The sequence below is a fragment of the Phoenix dactylifera genome, chromosome 4 (genome assembly GCF_051530095.1).
Source record: "Phoenix dactylifera cultivar Ajwa chromosome 4, Ajwa_hap1_PhDact_Kaust_v1.1, whole genome shotgun sequence".
NCBI classification, from domain to species: domain Eukaryota; kingdom Viridiplantae; phylum Streptophyta; class Magnoliopsida; order Arecales; family Arecaceae; genus Phoenix; species Phoenix dactylifera.
In genome coordinates this window covers 45,573,322-45,592,104 of record NC_143193.1, presented here as the reverse complement: position 1 = coordinate 45,592,104, position 18,783 = coordinate 45,573,322, and the positions used below count along the sequence as shown (strand labels likewise).

The window sequence follows — 18,783 nt, the reverse complement described above, 5'->3', positions numbered from 1 at the left end:
AATCATGCTGTTATGATCCGAATTATGGTGTCAATAGCCATGTTGCATCCAGGTCTGACAAATGGAAGCTGAAGGATCCTGAAGTAATGTTTAATGGTTGTGTTAATAACTAATGTTATTTGCTTCTTCATGCTATGAATGGCGCATCTCCTCACCTTCCTCCTGTTCTTGTGTTTGGTTTCCCCTTCAATCGTGGTTATTTTTTTATTTTTTTTTGGTTAGAAATTGCGGTTCTCACCAATGCTGATGCCACTCTTAAAAAACTTTATGTTTCCATTACTAATCAATTACTTCCAAACAACAGAAAATTATGGGTCTCCATCTTTTTGCTGGTTTGAGTATGTATTTTTTACTGAGAAAATAAATGTGGAGAAATGAGGCAAATACATGGGAATGAATAGAGAACTCATTTATTAGTCTTTAAACAATTTTATTAACATACCTTTTTTGCTTTCTTCTCTTTAATAAACCATACCATCACATTTGCTCACCTTTTCTTCTCAAGTGGACGCCTGCGACAATTAATTGTGGAAGGTTGGAAAATTTGACGACCGCGACAAGTAGTTAGTGGAATATAGGGATCTTTATAAAACCCTAAGGTTTGGCTCCTTGTTGATGAGGATTCTACCTTGGATTTGAAAAATTAGTATCTATCCAAGAGTGGCACTTTTTGCTTTGGTAAGTGGCATGGGATTGTCTCTATTATCACAAAGTGCTGCATCATTTCCTACTTGTGATTACTGCCCGGAGATTGTAAGTGTTTGTTAGCCTCGTTCTCCTTCAATGTTAGAGAGCACATTGGGTGTGGTGTCTGGCTATCAACCCGGGACAATCCTTTATCACTGGATAAGTTAATGAGTCATTTGAAGGGTGAAGTGTATAGAGGTTACGAGATCAATAAGGTCGTTACTATCTGTTATGTTATTTATCATATTTGGTTGGCAAGGAATAGTTAGTTAATATCTGTTATGTCATTTATCATATTTGGTTGGCAAGAAATAATTAAAAAATGTAGATTAGAGCAGCTAGGTTACATTCATGAAAGCTTCATTGCAATCTTCAGAGTTTATCCACACAATTGTCCATCGTTGGTACTTGATAACCAAGGAAAATTAGAAGTCTCCCTCTATAGTTTCTCTGCATTCTAAGGGGATTTATATCGCATGTCAGCCTTGATTCTTTAGCTTTTTCAAGATCAATTTCGGTGGTGGTAAGCTCGGGTGCTGGATGCTTAGAGCTAATGGTGGGGCTGGATTTGTTATATCTCTCCTGGTAGCTGCACCCACTTCTACTGGACCTCTGGAGTATTGTCTCATCATTGATGTCATGGAACATACTCGGACCAGGAATATCTAGCACTGCTGCCTTACTACAAAGGAACAAGTAGAAGGCAAGATAAACTCTTTCTAGTACCAGATCTTGGTGCATCTGCTTGCCCATTGCTCACCACCTTACTTCATTAGCATGGACTTAGGTAGTATGCTATCTGGTATCATTTTGAAGAAATTGAAAACAACTATTGGTGAAGTAATTTTACGCATCGACAAGTGTTCAAAATTTATTTTTTTATATAGCACTAAAAAAAGTCAGGAATGATACTCTAAGGCCAGCAAAATGTGACCTAACCTGTCAACTTATTCTATGTTCGACCTACCATAATCAAATTTAGCTTTGGGCTAAATGGGATTGGGTCATAAATAGATCGATTCATTTAACCTATTTAACATTCAGGTCGGATTCGGATTTTAGATATCTAACCTATTTAACCCATTTAATATTTATGTATGGGGTGGATCAAGTAATCCATGTAACTCATTTGACCCATTTAATCCATTTAAGATCTATTCAACTCATTTGACCCATTTAATTTGTTTAATTCATTTAATCTAACTTGATTTATTTAATAGATAAATTATGTGGTTGCATCAAATTACTTGTTGAACAAAAAAAAATCAATTTTTAATTTAAATTTTTGATCATTTGTAATAAAATAGTTCGGATTTGGATTGAAGAAACTTTTAATTTGATTGCATCCAATCCGAAGAACAGATCCATGATTGCCAACCCTATCCTAAACCCATGGGCAATAGTCAAGTTTGAATTGGGTTTTTACAAAGGAAGACCTCAAGCCAACTCATTTGAAAGAAAGAAGAAAATGGGTTATAACATAGATTACTCCATTTATAAATAAAAAAAATATGGATGATTATCCTGAACAAAGCCTCCGGAAGGGAGCCTCAAAACTCGTGACACGGCGAGCCCTTTTTCAATGCGTCGGCCACGTGTCCAACAAGTGACTCACGTCAAGCTGAGGTAAAATCATACTGAAATAAACAAATAAATAGGTTGCCAAACAAAGCCTCAAATAGGATATAGTTAACACCTTTCTCCAACACGTGCCTCGTGTCAACCTGAGCTAACAGCACGGTGGAGTAAACGAATAAATAAATTGCCAAAGTCCGGAGGATAGAGTTTAAGACCTTTCTCCGTCAATCATCCTCGCTGGAATAGATTTAATATTTCTTGCTCAATATTATTTTCCACTTTCTTCTTTTTTTTCTTTCCATTCCTTTTAATAACATTTAACTACATGGTGCTCTGCAATCATTTATTACAGGCGTCCCCCCTGGTCATCCTCCCAAGCCGACCGTTGCGATCTTCAATTACCAAAATGTCCGCTGCCAACTCAGCAAATAACAAAAACACCCCAGCTCAGCCTCCGATGAACCAAAAATAGAAAAGCTTAGGCATCTGGGACAAACTTTTGTAACCAAAACTAAAATTAGGGGCAAATTTTGGTGGAGAACACATTTGGTTGGGAGGAAAAAAAAAATTAATGAAAAAATAAAAAATATATTTTAATTAAAACTTTACCACAAAAAAAGAGAAGGTAGCTTTTTTTAAAATAAAATTTTTATAATTTATTTATTGTCTTTCTTGTTCCACTAGCAAGGCAAGGACAAAATTCTCACATGTCCGTTTCGTTATTACAACCTTCTTTTTTTATGTCAAAGACAAAAAGCTACGCGCAAATTCTAATTGGATCTCGGTTGTTCTTAACAGCGATGGCTATTCATTTAAGTCTTCGGGTAGCACCACCAGATCTTCAACAAGGTGGAAATTCTCGTATTCCGTATGTACTGAGCTGAGACCGTCCGTGCATCGTTGATCTTCGTGGGCGATGGAATCGTGACCGGTAAGGCAGGCCCACCCTGTACGGTCCCGTTTGCTTTAAATGCATTCATCCCAGCGTCAATGCAGTCAAGCCAGTGAGTAGGGAGGTCCAGCTTTGCATAAAAAAATCTATATGAGAATAGAACAGTATCTTTCTAACCGGTATTTTATATATTTTTTTAAAAAGAATACGCAACCAAATATGAGCTACTTTAGAATATGTTATTTTTTTATGTTTAACTAAATATGCAAAAAAAATCATCTTTCCAAACATCATATTTCTAGATAATAGTTTTTTTAAAAAATATTTCAATGAGAAAATTTTTTTCCACAAATCAAATAAATTCGAAGAGACCAAAATACTTTCTCTCCAACTCATCATTACATTTTTTTTTTTTGTGTTAAAATGCCGGGTATTGCTACATACTTCCTTTTCCAAACTTAGCAATAAAATAGAAAGACTAATTAATCTCTTTCTATGCTTTCCTACTTTATTTCTAAAGATAAAATCAAAATTGAATTCTCGATTTATTATTATTATTATCATTTTGGCAAGAGATGGTATCTATCATTTTAAATGAGGGGGTGGCAGAAGGGCAATCCAGTAATTTACTCTCTTGTCCTCCGTGTCCCGTTGTTTTCCCTGCCCCTTTCGCTGGCTTCCGTCGTAAGCCATCAGTTTCCCACCCTCTTCTCTTCATATCTCGATAGAGCTCTTCTTCGCGTCTTCTCGCTTCTTCTGCCGCCTGAAAAATACTCGCTCGGAGAGCTGGAGAAAGAGGGAGAGACGTCGGAAGGGAAGAAGAAGAAGCCATGTTTTATTCGCAGTCCCTTCTATCAAGGAAGGGGCCTTTGGGCAACATATGGATTGCTGCGTTTTGCTTCAAGAAGCTGAAGAAAGACCAGATTGCCGACACCGATATCTCCTCTTCTGTTGGTACTCTCTCTCTCTCTCACTCACTCAATCTCTGTAAACATGTTTTTTTCTTTAGGTATGTCTTGTCCACAGAGTGACTGGTGACTTCTCAGTATTTCTTGTTGAATTTTATTGCTTTAGTCTCTATAAATCGAAGTATTTGTGCTCCGAGGAAACCACCCATTCATTGCGGTTTTTTTTTTTGCTTTTTCCTTTTATTTTTTCCCTCCTTATAGACCTTGTTTTCTTTATTGATGCATATGTCTCTCGGATTTTGTGGGTGTTTTTGGAAGAGGCGAGTTGATTTGGTTTTCAGAAGTTGCTTTTTTTTTTTTATTGTTCTTAGTGCATTGAAGCTGTAAATGATGCATGGTCGTCAAAGCTGATGTTGCGTTCCTAAAATTGTCAAAACCTAGACGAGGTATTTAGAGAGCTTGTTCATGAATCTTTATGCCTGAGTGCTGGATTTGCTTGTTTTATTTTGTTATCAGAAACAGAGGGTCAGATGAGGGCAGGCCTTGGTGCAACGGTAATGTTTGTGACCTGGGTGTCACGGGTTTGAAACATGGAAATAGCCTCTCCGTACATACATCTGACCCTCTCGACCCTGCAGTGGGTGGAGCGTCATGCACTTAGGATGCTTTTTTTAATATCAGAAACCAGTTGCAAGATTGAGGGCGGGTACACGTTTATACACCCCCCCGCCCCTTCCCTAGCCTCACCCTTTTTTCTTATGAGATATACAGGGATAGTAGAACTGATGAGCAGAAGATTCAGCACTATTTATGTTGAACTAATTGTTTAGTTTGCTATGGTTCTTAGCTTAGAGTTGAGTGTCAAACTCTTCTTTATGGTGTTGTATGCTAGTAGCAACAGTTCGATTCGCGCTCTTTGCAAATGTGGGGCATTTTATCACTGATTGTACATATGACCTATGTGTTTGAGTTTAGTTTGGGGGTATAATTAGTGTATTAGTAATGGATGCAATTTTGAGGCTTTCCCCTTCATATAGACACTTTCAAATTCATAGGGAATCTTGGCAGGTTGCTTCCTGGTCGCATGAGAAGAAACTATGTGATCAAGAAAATTAGTCTGCGAAGTTGGTACAAATACCAGTTTTTCATTTAAAATTTTATGCTGGGCCCCTTTCCTGCCAGATGCCTTAGCAAGAATCTGCAATCAGTGCAGAGGGGTGACATCAAGTTGAAAGAGAGGTGTAACACATTTGTAAACATCAAGTTGAAAGAGAGGTGTAACACATTTGTAAACTTCTACAGGTTGTATATTGATCCTTTCAGGCTGCCCATATAGGGAGGTTAACCCGTGTCTGTTTTAGTCTAATATATTGTGTGTCTAGAAGCTGAATTTTACCTGATCATGTAAAGAAAGGTATATAAGCAAGATAAAATTTATCTTGTAGCTCATGTTCATTCTCGATGCTTTTTTACATTGTGAGGCTAATATAAGCAAGATAGAATTTATCTCATATCTCTTGTTCATTCTCGATGCTTTTTCACATTGTCAAGCTAATTTTTACTTTGGTGTAGCATAAGCATCCATGGAAGCAATCTTATTCATTGCCCTGAGAATTGCCAGCTCGAAAAAGAAACGTATTAAAAGCTTCAATAGCATAAGAATCAATTTTTATTCTTGGACCATCCAAATGTAGATTATTGGTGGTCTGTTTTTGAAATCCCAATGATGGAAGTGGTCCATTGAAAGATTCTGTCTTGTGGGAGTTTTGCCATGGGCTGTCTAAATGGATCACTATCTTAGCCAATGCATGGTAGAGAGAAGGCTTCATAAGTTATCACGCCCTAAACCTAGAGTGTAGCCTCGAACCCAAAGCGTAACAGACGCCGCATATCTGCATGGCGGACTATACAAGTATGCAAGGCTACAAATCATATCAGAATCTCAAAGCAATAATAATTCTTTGATTCTTTGTAAATTAATTTAATCATGATCTAAAGCAAATTATCAAAGTTACTCCAAAGTGACATAAGTCGAAATATTCAAATCAAATAAGATGTTCCAACTAAACTAATATAAATAGAACTCCAATAATTGTGAAAATGTTCAGAAGATCTAGCGAACTTCCTTAAGTCCCGAGCAATCATGATTCAAGATCTGAAATAAAAAATAGAAAAAGAAAGAATAATGAGCTACACTAGCCCATTAAGCAACATAACACCAAAAAGTGTAGTCTAAGAATGCTAAATGAATAAATAATTAAAGAGCATGATACTGATAGGGAATAAATCCATTTTCGAATAATGCATTTATCTCTTTTGAAATTTATTATTATTTTTATAAACTGATACTAGAGGTCCAACATCAGGCTATAGCCACGTAACCTAGTGGCACGGGTCAGATATATAATGCACAAAGTGTCAAATACCACTATTCTAATCACCGATGGTTCGGCATCGAAACTAGTTTCTCAGATTACAAGTCGATAGGGCCAACGAATAATTTCTATTGGTGGGGCCAGATTATAGCAGTGCTAAGAATACATACATATGAAACAAATTTCATAATTTATCCAGTCATATTTTTTAAATTTTATAACATAACGCAACATATTTAAAAGATTTACTATTGTAACAATAGCATGCCCGACCCATTTGACCAAGTATAAAACATATATCATATTTAATAAGCTAATTATTATTTTATCAAAATTCGGAAAACACACTTTGAAGCATTAAGTTATTTCCTTCTTCTCGCTTCAAAACCCTACTTCAGATAGGCGGGTTAGGTTCACCTGTTTTAATACCATTAAAATACAATTAATTTTATCGTCATCTTAGAAGTTAAGCAAAGTCAAAAATTAAAATACTATTGCGGATACAACTTCATGCCACTAAGTCAAATTGGGAAGGTGGCAATGTTCGATTGCCTAGGGCAGTCCGAGCAAGGAGAACTCAACTGGTCAAGCAAAAATCAATAATGGCCAAATTTTAAAAGATCTAGCTAGGGTTGAGGTAATGGGCCGGTCTACTGCCTGGGTACCGAGGCGGTTTAAGGCCTCCATACTAGGGTCAACTTGGATCCGAGCAACAAGAAAAGTAGTTCAGGGCCTCCCTGAGACTATCTAAAGAAAAAGAGGAAGAAGAGAGAGAATCTCAGTCCGGGTTCAATCAAGGGTCGGGGTTTGGTTGTTAATGGCACGGGCCAACCTAGATTAATCATCATGTCTGTCCCACAAGTTAGGAGAAAGAAAAGAGGATTTGAAAAACTAATCCATAGATAAATAAATAAATAAATAAAATGAAAAGAAGTAAAGAATTAGAAGAGGAAGAAGAAGATAGAACGGAGGGAAGAGAAGAGAAGAGGTAGGGGGTGGGTGCTGGGGATCCGACAACGAAGCCTGGAGGAACCGACGGCAGAGGTGGCCTTGGCGGCGGCCTGCAGCGCGGTGGTGCAGTCGGTGGTGGAAAGATGCAGGGGTTCGGACGTGCACAAGAGGAAACAGAGGAAGGGAAAGGGAAGCATCCCAAGCTGCCCAAGGTGGTAGTAGTTCGGCCTAAAGAAGCAATGGGAGGATGCAGACTCACCGGCGAGCTGCAACGACGGTGGACTTCGCGGCGGCGGTGGCTGCTTCCGAAGAAGAGAAGTCTGGGATCTAGAGAGAAATGGTGAGAATTTTGGGGTGGCAGAGCTCGGATTTGGCGACACGATGGATGCTGGAGGTGAGGAAGAAGGAAAAGATGCTTAGTGATGGACCAGGTGGAGGGGAAAGAGGGAATTTATAGAGCTTCAGATGGGGGGATAGGCTTGAGTTCGTTGCACCCGCCCGCGATCCTTGTGGCGGTTGAGTGCGACCCAAACGCCTCGCGGGGTCCACAGCAGCCACAGTTGTTGTAGCTTATCCGCTTAACCGAAGAGGAGAAGAAGAAGTAGAGGATTGTGATTGCGATCCTCTGTTTTAATCCCTTCTTCTCACTGAAATCGGCCCAACCGACTTCAGCCCAAGACGACCCATTCTAGGCCGGATCTCACATAAGTAATATGTGTTGAACTGTTAGCAGAATCAATTTCTTTAAAATTTTCAATTTAGACACCTCTCTAGTCTGACTTTAAGTGTTACTCTTCTACAACATGCATTAGTTATTGATTTTAAAGTGGACCCTGCTGACTTTGGCATTCTCATTTACTTTACTTGGGATACTTTTACTTATTGCCTACATGGCAAAAATAAATAGTACTCTTGCACATTGGAAAATGCCTAGAATCATTGAGCATTATAGCTTGAGTTACTGCCAACTTAAACACGAGTTAAGCACAGGAACGAGAATAAGAACAGGCCATAGGATCCTTATTTTAGCATATTCAGAGTGAATCAATGAATATGTTTGCTGGATATACATTATTTTATCTAAATCTGCTGGATATACATCATTTTATATAAATCCATATTCAGTCTATTCCCTATCTTGCTGTCTAAATAAAATAAAAAGAAAACAGAAATTAGACTGCAATAGTGCCATTTAACAATTGGTGCTTATTTACCAAAAGTTTTGTTACCAGTTCCTTGTTCTTATAGCTGTTTAGTCTAGTTCCCTGGATACATAGCAATGAATAAGACATACAATTGTGCATAGAAAACTGGTTGTAGAACAAAACAGTTGTGTGTAAAATACACATCAGGAACTAAAGATTAAATGAAACATGATTAGATTCTAATTGCTCAATAGCGGTCAAACTAAGGAGCAGGAATTATTTTCCCTTTTCTATATTATTCTTGGGTGTTTTCTTTAATCTAAATCAAATCTCTGTTGGCCATCTGGATATGTTTCCACTTCATCTAATCATCTGATTATCTAGCCATAGATTGCTTGTTTTGATCATATTAAAGTGTTGCCATCCATGGTTTCTTTATGGAAGGAGATAATTGAGAAACACGGCCTGGATGCCACCAATATGGTTTGAACCCTGGACATCTCCCAAGTGGAGAGGGGTGCCAACTAGCTGAGCGAAGCTGCTAAATCAAAGGAGAAACTTCAGCTGATTCATTCATATTCATGGCCGTCACACTTTAATAACTTAATTTTTAAGCATAAAAATGTTTGGTAGGTATATGTTTCTATGAGATTGTGTTTTTATGGTATGTCAAAATGTCAACAAAAGGTTAATGCTCCAAAACTCCATATTCGTTAGCTCAATGGCAGATTCATTTTATTGACTTACGATGACTTGTTTCTTCTGTTATGACTGTTGCAGATAAGATCATGCCTGAGGTTCATATTTCATATAGAATATTGGCTCAGCTACTTCTGGGTATTGTCAGGATATTTTCAAAGAAAGTTGACTATCTTTACCATGACTGCAATGAGGCTTTGACTAATATAAGAAAATCATTTATGCCTAGTCAACGGATTGTACAAAATGAAGCAATTGCCAAACCACGGCATAATGTTATGCAAACAAAAAAAGTGATACATGTACCAGATCAGAGAGTTAATATTGCAAAAGAAGCAACGTCCACAGCACCAATTGAAGCCATGCGTGCATCATATAATCATGTTACTATCACTGTACCAGAAAGATTTGAACTTGATTCCTTTGATCTGGATATCTCAGATGAATGGTAAGAACTAAATAAGCTTATGAAAGCATATAATTCTACCTTTCTTGCATTATTTATTCGGATTAACCAATCATAATTCTGGCTCCTCCAGTGAAACTGCCAAATCCCATGAACAGACCATTGCTCAAGGTATCAATTTTGCACTTGCCCTTGTTTTTTTCAATATACATGAAAATATTTTAGACTTTAGATAATATATGTTAGGCACCGGTCTCCTTTGTGTTCTTCCACTCTCCTAGACTGTAAGAAGTCTTCGTTTAGTAAAAAAACTCCAGAATTTACTAACTTTCTTAATATTTTTTGCTCTATACTAGATGACTGGACAGATGAAAGGGATCAGACCTTTTTTCTAAATGAGGTATCTTCACATTTTTTTGGTTCTACATCTATTGGATTTCTTGGAATCTTTAAGTTGTCAATTAATTTGCATGGGTTTCTTTCATAATAATGTGTGATCTAATTTTAGTTGTATTCATGTGACTGCAGCAATATCACAGGGAAACAGTAATTCATGCTGAGTTCGATTCTGCTTGTTTTACTCCAGTGGATGAGTATGGGAAAGGGTCATTAAATTATTCTAATACAGTTGATTATCCATTAATTTTGTGATACTGATGAATTTTTTTTAACAGTGTTCTTCCATCTCACATGATGGATATTGATTTCACAATTAGTCAAATTTACAACTTGAACAGCATGGGAGTTAGAGGGGGAAAAACTCGGGGACATTCTCAGCATATAGAAGAAAGTGGGAGTTTTGCAGGTTTAGCTGCCATGGAGTCACTAGGCCCTAATGTACACAATGTGGAATCAGATCATCAAGTACATCCTTTAAAGCTGCAAGAGATGACACCATCAGATCCTGACAAAAACATACATGCTAAGGAATTACAGAAACCAGTAGAGCCAATTATGTTGCATCAGATATTATCATCAAATCATGAAAAAACTCAAATCCTTGTTGGGGGAGATTCAAAAGCTACAAGTCCATCCAAAACTCATGATAGAACATACTTACCATGTGATTTAGGTTGGTTGTTATGAGAATGGATTCTGCTATGATTCTAATACTTATTGGAGAAGTCATCATGGACCTTTTTTTCTGTTGTTTTATGCACAAACTTGTGCTATTAGATACTGATAACCTTCTCTTTTTTCTTCTTATTTTAGGGCTTGCTTCACCTAAATTTACAGTCAGAACTCCAGCTAAGAGGGAACGTCCTCCGATGCTGAGAAAAAGAAAAAAACTCTTTGATGAAACAATTGTGTTGTCCAATGAGTAAGTATTGGTATAAATTGTAAAAAATGTTCCCCTTAAATTACTCTATCAAAGTGAATTTCATTTGAACCATATATTTGTGTTTTACATATTTCTTGTGTCAACCGGAAACCGTTTTGTGATTAAACATTAGAAACCAAGTAAGAAACTAGACCCTGTACAACTATGAAGTTTTGATCACATATTCTGGTTGTTTTGAATAAATCTAGAGATGAATATTTAAATAAAATATTACATGTTTGAAAAGTAAGGCACAATCAAAAGCTCTATGCACAAATGATTTTTATTTCCAGCATTAGCTATTTTTACTTGGATAAATTGCATTGTGGACAGAGATGTGTGTTGGAAGTAGGTGGTCGTGGTTAAGATTATGTAAATGAATCTAATTAGTTGTTTCATGTCAACTAGACTTTGAGGTTTATGATGAAATGTCACTATGTTACAAGGAATGTTGATGAATTCCTTTAGGAGGCTATTGAAGCAAGAAAAGGAAGCACTGATTCTTTCATCTGGAAAAATAGGGCATCCGCTTTCGATCAAGTGGCCATCAAAGCTCAGGTAAAAGAAGGGTTACCCGATGACAGAGGTTGCTCCATGATAGACAGCTTTATTGCTTGATAAGGAACATTATAAACTTTGAGAGTTGAGAGCAAATAAAGAGAGGATTGTGATCTAGTTAGTGACAAATGGGAGCTAATGCAATGTCCTGTCATTGAGTACTATGTTATGTGTTGATGCCTTGTGGATGGAACACGTTCATAAACTATCTTTCTAGCATTGACTTGCAAGATGTGTGCAACTCTCTTGACCCCTTCGCCCACAATAATGTAGACCTAGAACAAGAGCTAGAAGCAGATATTGAAGTTGCCTCGTCTTGGTTGAGCTTATTGTCAAAATTATGGGAATTAGAGCTGTATTCTATCATTGATGGCAGTGAGAGCTACGAAGGCATGGTATTCTTTTAGTTTTTGGAACTTCTATGAGTCTTAAATCTCATAATTGTGACTGACACAACTCACAAGTATACCTAACACTGGGACTGCATTAAGCATTTTGGCTGAGTTCTTGACACATTTAATGTTGTAATCCAAACCAAAAAAAAATATGATCTGGAACAAACTAAGAGTATACTAAAATGTACAATTAAGATCAAGAGATGCAGGCATAGTTGTCATCATTGGCATTCCTGAGAGACATTATATTTATTTTTTTCCTGGACACTTTAGCTGTCAGAATACTGAGTTAGTTTCACTTCATACTGCTATACTGCTCATTTTTCATTATTAAATTTGCATCAACCATCACACTTTACTGGTTTGCACAATAACTATAAGTGCTTATGTCATATATTTGGAATTAGCAAATTGATACAAATTATGATGTCTCCTTGGAAAAGATATACTAGTAATTTGTGGAACTGACACCAGAGAACACATCAGTAATTCAGTATTGTCCTAAGTCCATTATATTTGTCTAATCTGTCATGAAATTTGTCTCTCCAACGCAGTGGTCTCTTCTTTTTGTCTAAATGTATGTGGATATTGAAGAGCATTTTCTTTTCCTTTTTAAAATAGTTTGACATGGCTGCACCTATCCTAAACTCTCCCAGGGCCTTGAGGCAGGGAATACATGATGCTAGTAGTTTAATATTTAAGCGGAGGAAAGCACCTCACACGTATCTGGATGCCTGGAAAGCTGACATAATTGCCAATTTGCAGCAAACTTTTATGGATCCTCTGGTGCCCTGTAAGTTAACTTATATGTCCTTATTGATGAATGCACATACAACATTCAAGTTACTTTAATTATCTGTTGTGCTTATTGTTTCATCTCCTCTCAGGTACTTCTTCAGAGCTCAAAGCTCTCTTCCAGAACAAATCATCCGATTATTTGTCCTCACAGAAGACACTTGCAGAGTATCACACTGAAGCAGGAAATGCACAGAATGGAATACCCAACAAATCTGCTGACAATGAAGAAACATGCCAGGAAAGAATAATTGAAACTCCAGCAACAGAAGTGTTTGCTGATGAACCCAGAACTAGTAAATCATCTGAAATGGAAACCAACAAGCCATCTTCTTTGGAAACATCAGACACTGAACTGGATTTGATGGATAAGGTAAGTGAATTGTTTAGTATTATTCTTGGTTGCACCCCTCATGGTTGGAGATCACTGCTTCATCTTTGCTGTTTCAGATCGTACCAATGTTACTGAAGCTTTTGTTATTTTATATGTTCAGGAGCTTGGCTCTCATGAAGAAAGCAGTATAGGTCAAGGTATTGCTATATGGGTAGTAAAAGCAATTCGGTTTAGCCTTTTGGTTTGCCACATATCCTTTTGCTTCTATTTAGCAAAAGGGAATACTAGCTTGAATTTGCTCTACTTCATTCTCACGCTTTGCTTCTATTTAGCAAAAGGGAATAGTAGCTTGAATTTGCTCTACATCATTCTCACGCTTTCTATGTTTGTCGCAGATAACAGATGGTCAGTCCGCACTAGGTAAGATGGAAGTTTTCTTTTTCTTCTTTCCAGTTTGGACCCTATATTTTTGCCTCCATGCTGAAGTGTCTTTGTACCGGTGACTTCTCATTGTTCAGGGCAGCGGCACAGTATCTTTGTAGTAAGTTGCTAGATATTAAAAATCGAGAACAAAAAGGATTCTTAAGTTTGGCTCGAATCCTAGAAGGGAAGACTAGAAGAAAATGTGCTAGATTTTTTTATGAAACTCTGGTATGTTTCTTATCCCTATTATTATCATAGTATCAGTATCATCTGAATTATTAAAGAAATGTCCAATTACTCTCTTTTTTCCTCGACTGTATGATTTTATAAAATACTATCCTAAATATATTATATCAGGAAAACTGTATAGTCGAACCTAATGATGCTATATGGTTGCTCATACGGCTATTTTTGCTATTGTTTAGAGTTCTTGCCTCACATGCTTGTTTTCACATGAATATATTGACAAATATTTCATTAATTTTAGATTCTGTAATTTTATTTTAATTATCTGAATATCTGATTCTTTTGACTTTCAGAAATCTTCATCATCTTTTGTCAAATTCTGAATCTTTGCTTGTAGCTGAGTTGCTCCCAAATGGAAAACTTGTGAGTTTGGTTATTATTTTTTTGTAGAAGTGGCAAAATTTTATCCAACCTAACCGACCAACTGGTCTGCATTGTAGGTACTTCGTCCCAAAACCATGTCCAAAAAAAATTGGCCGTTCTAGAACTGTTTGTCTAGGTCTATAAATTCAGAAAATCTGGGATAGCAAAAATCAGGGATGGTTCAGTTCCGGGTTGAGCAATAGCCTAAAGTTACAGGTTTCTATGAGACCTGGATCCAGATTCAGATATTATATATTAAAAAACTTGATTTGAATTGATTAAAAACCAGTTTGACCATATTTCAACCTGATTGCTCTATAGAATACAAAGTAATGACACCCTTATAATTCAGTCAACCTGGATGCCATCCAGTTTGACCCTATGTAGCCCTAATATATGCAGTACAGCAAAACAATGTTTCATCTGATTACTTCATAACATTCCACAATTAGTGAATATTTTATTAATATCTAAACTTTTAGCACTACAAATCATCAGAGTAAAACTCGAAACTTGCAATATTTCATTTAAGCAGTTGATAACATGTGACCTGAATACTTGATACTGAACATGTAGCATTAAAGTTTGTTAAACTAAGGCTTCAAAACATGCAGCATTTCACTGAATACTTGATAGTTTGATAATAAAGGATCTGAAAAAATTGTTACCATAGTATGTTCACTTAAACCATTCAACAAATCATTTTCCAAATTCCATCAATAATCACACTCAGGTTTCATCTTGCTATTCCCATCAAAATATCACTCAAATTTTATTTATATTAATCACATCCATATCACATACATGTTATAGGAACACAAAACAAAGTTTAGATATTGAATGTTGCAAACCCCCAAGGACTAAAGAAATCTAAGTGCAAAAGCCAAGGATGCCTCTGGGCCGGAAAAAAGGGGGACATTCTTCTGATTTCCAACCAAAAATCCCTCCAATCATCAAAGTCAAAACACACGGAAAGCACACCTATCATGTGCTAGAACAAAAGATAAAAGAACAAATGTTTTTGCCCCAAATTATAAATATATGCTAATAAATAAAAACTAACTAGTATGACAACCAGAGTCCAGAGTATTTTCCGTCATAGTACCTCTTGTTCATTCAATTTCCATTTCAATCAATCTCTACTTCCTTGGAGGCATGAGAAGAATTCCAGCAGAAATATCCAAATAGAAGAACTTCTTAAGACCGTCATCTTTGTCCTCCATTTATTTATTTTTTTGGTTGTAAATGTGGTCATTCTAACATATCAACTATAGAATTTTATGCAACTTTAATAGAACCAAAGTTGATTAAGTTTAAATCCAAATAACTGATTACAAGTGTGTATCAAAGCCTCAACAAAATCCATTGTAAGACAACTGTAATATGCTTAAACCCCCTACCCCCACAACTAAAAGCTGGGACAAGCTGCCGCAGCTAAAAGCTCTAGAAATATGAATAATCAAAATGTCAGAATAATAAGTTATGGGTGCATATCTCAGTCATAAGATAGCTGCAAGATTCTTGAGTGCCCCATGTCCAAAAATAAAGGCTACAATGAAAATAGGAACAGTCAGAATGCCACAGAACGTCCTAGAAACTTGAAGATATTGAGGGTGGATAGATTTATATGACACCAAAACATCATGTCTTTATTTTTTTAATCTAATGTTGGTTCTTGCTGATGAAAGTCCAACTCAGGCTTTTGTTCTTGGATATAGGAGGGATGGCTTCTAAATGTATTATAAAGCTGCACCAAATAAGAAATGCAACAATTAATTTACAAAAAGTAGCCAAAATATTTAGTCATAAACTTATATTATAGTTGCAAATTTAAATACAAATATTATAACAAACTACCAACTAACTGTAGCATATGGATCATTTATATTGTCATTCACGTCCTCATTTGTCAACCTTCTGAGCTGGCTTATTAGTGAATACCTGAGAATTGAAGCATATAACCTTTGAAACGGGTTAGAAAACTTCCCATAAACATTCATAGCCTTCAGAAAACCTTCATTCCCATAAATCCTCATGTAAGTGAATTCCACAACTTCCTCTTAGGATTGTCGGTCCCTCATCACACACCAATACTTCTTAAATTTAAATTTATGATCCTCATGTCATTAAGTTTGCCTTTTAACCAAAAAAGATTGAATTTTCTGAACTCTATGACAAAATGAATTTGCAGGAAGAAAATTTTGTTAACTAAAAAATGTCAAATCATATAAAATCTTTAAGAACTTATTGGAGGATGGAGGGTTTCATATTGATGATCCAAGTTGTTAGATGTATGATCTACTACCACTAAATTGGTTGCACACCAATAACCATGTGATTTGGAGGCCCTCAACCCTTGCATCAAGTAGTCAAAAAATTGAACAATTTAAATCACACAAAACAATGCATATTTTTTGAGCATTTGATGCATGAATTAGGAGTCTCTGAGTCATATGATTTTTGGTGTGTAAGTAGTTTAAAGGGGTGCATTTCTCAGAGTGTCGAGTGGCCATTGTTGTAGATAGGGATATAGATGAACCGAGCAGCTCGCAAGCTGCTCGAGCTCGACTCGATTGTTATTAAGCTTGAGTAGCTCGAATAGTTTTTCAAGTCGCGCTCAAGTAGCAAAAGCTCGCGAGCATAGTCAAATATATATTTAATAAATTATATTTTATTTATAATATTTTCTATTAATTTAATATTTTAAAATATAATATTATGTTATATTTTGTTTTAACCATTTTTTTTAATTATGGCCAAGTTTTGAACTCGAATTCAAGTATAGCTCGGTTGATATTCAAGTCAAGTCGAGTAGATCTTGAGTATTGTTTTTTTTTTTTTTGATCAGGTTGAGCATGAGCTTGGATATTAAGGCTTGATCGATCTCGAGTCAAGTTTCTAGCCTAAGTATTTTGAATCACATTGAGCTCGAGTCCCTAGCTACTCGACTCGACTTGCACCCCTAGCTGTAGAACCTCTCACTTTCAAGTATTAAAAGATAACTTAGAAGGGAGAGAGATAAATGGACACCAAGCAGACTACACAAATATAATGTTTTATTTGTATTCTCTCTCTTTAACTACAAGAGTGCACACCTGTGTATATTTATATTGATTAACATGGAAGAGGTTATAATGACTGGACTGAACCGGACTCTTTTCCCAGCCCAATTGTAACTCTTAGAGCACTTATCCAGAAGTCAATCAATCCATTTTTCATCACATAATCTTTGACCTCAACTAGCTTCGCGAGAAGACTTAATCTCACTGAGATATCCTGACTTCTAAGACTTTTTGAGAGTTCGTGTGCAATTCTCTCTTCAAATTCTAGACTAATGCCTTGTGCCATTATAGCTCATCTTAATCCACCCACTGGGGCATATTTCATCTAATCATAACAACTCAAAAAGCTTTCTAAATTTGGAGATGCTCACAACAACTGGTCAAGTTAGGTGGGTTTTAAACCTGGATCCAACATGAAGCTTTCTAAGTTAGGTGACTTTTTAGTCCATTCGACCCTTGTGTATATATCAAGACGAATTTTGTCAAGGGAGAATAACACAAGCACTTACAAGGAGAGCAATTCTCCAATGTGATTTTAATGAGACACGAGTGCAAGGTGATAAAAGAATAGCCGTGACACATGTAGTAGTCATACAAACTTGTTAAGAATTGGTGACACTCAACCGGTGCTTAGTTTGCCAAATGCCTATCTTCCGATGGATTGAGTTGGGTAAATGGATTTGGTCAAGAATATTGTCTTATATACTTATTGAGACATTCCCCTGTGACCTAGGTTTAAACTAACCTCTTGAGCAATAAGCTGATGGTCACCTGCGACAACTCTAGCAATAGGCTTCCTGGCAAGTCTTAAACAGCACGGATGGATGGAGAGGAAGGCACAGATCAATTGGATGTGGCAAGATCACAACATAGATGATGGCACCAGATGCAATGTGGTTCTTTATCTGCTGAGTTCCCAGGTTAAATATCCAGGCTCTTGTTCTGGCAAGTGTTACTGTAATGAAAGTAGCGCTTCACTAGCAAGACTTCACCTTTTATATGGTAGATGACGAGTGGTTTAACGCTAGTTTCAATCTCATGCCTTGAAATATCTGGATCCCCTGATCCATGATCTGCGCTCCAGGTGGGGCTTGATTGGTGTCAAAGTTTGATACCGGCTTTCTTTTGCTGTATCCCTACAATATGATATGTAATTTAAATGTAGTACAATTCGGCTTTACCCATGCACTCGAAATAGCAAAACAAAAGAAGAATCTGGGCGTTTCCAGAAAAATACAAGCAAGGAGCATCAGTTCTCTGAAAATTGAACATCATACTGAACTAAGATAGCTTTTGTTTTTGCAGATTCTAAAGGGCCGTGGGCTCATAGATGTTAAGCAGGACTGTGCTTATGGTGACATTATCATATCAGCGGGTCCTCAACTTGAAGCAGAGTTTAACAATCCATAGCGCAGGAACAGGACGACAGATGTCTGTTTTGGCTTCTTTGTAAATTTGTTAGCCTCCCAATGTAGAAACAGATCTGTATATATTATGATTTTGCTTAAAAATCAAACAGTTTCCAACAGGAAAATTTCCTTTGTTTCAGAAAGATTCAGTTCATATGTTCAGAATCTCTCTTTCATACAGGCGATAAAACATCTTGGACTCCACTTCATATTTTGTGTCAAATCTAGATGTTTTT

The 18,783-nt window shown here is 36.6% G+C and overlaps 1 protein-coding gene across 8 annotated transcripts; it reads left to right on the top strand.

The window, feature by feature from the left end:
- The first annotated feature begins 3,841 nt into the window (after positions 1-3,841).
- LOC103719876 (sister chromatid cohesion 1 protein 2) lies at positions 3,842-18,756 on the top strand. 8 transcript variants are annotated; one of them, XM_008809341.6, is made up of 14 exons: positions 3,842-4,111; positions 9,317-9,683; positions 9,775-9,812; positions 9,998-10,041; positions 10,170-10,234; positions 10,316-10,713; positions 10,854-10,962; positions 12,572-12,708; positions 12,803-13,083; positions 13,205-13,241; positions 13,440-13,464; positions 13,563-13,695; positions 14,007-14,076; positions 18,444-18,756. In XM_008809341.6, exons 1-13 carry the CDS (start codon positions 3,988-3,990, stop codon positions 14,034-14,036), a joined length of 1,788 nt encoding a protein of 595 aa, XP_008807563.4. In that variant the 5' UTR covers positions 3,842-3,987; the 3' UTR covers positions 14,037-14,076; positions 18,444-18,756. The 8 variants fall into 8 exon arrangements, with proteins under 8 accessions (XP_008807563.4, XP_008807562.4, XP_008807560.4 ...); XM_026809539.4 differs by lacking the exon at positions 18,444-18,756 and adding an exon at positions 14,154-14,292 and having other exon boundaries at positions 3,848-4,111; XM_008809340.5 differs by lacking the exon at positions 14,007-14,076.
- The last annotated feature ends 27 nt before the right edge of the window (positions 18,757-18,783 follow it).

Bases quoted from the DNA above. Each gene is read 5' to 3' on its own strand.
- LOC103719876 (XM_008809337.5), top strand. From the start codon at position 3,988: ATGTTTTATTCGCAGTCCCTTCTATCAAGGAAGGGGCCTTTGGGCAAC. The intron at 9,684-9,774 runs GTAAGAACTAAA...TGGCTCCTCCAG, and splicing joins CTGGATATCTCAGATGAATG to TGAAACTGCCAAATCCCATG. The intron at 13,084-13,204 runs GTAAGTGAATTG...TTATATGTTCAG, and splicing joins AACTGGATTTGATGGATAAG to GAGCTTGGCTCTCATGAAGA.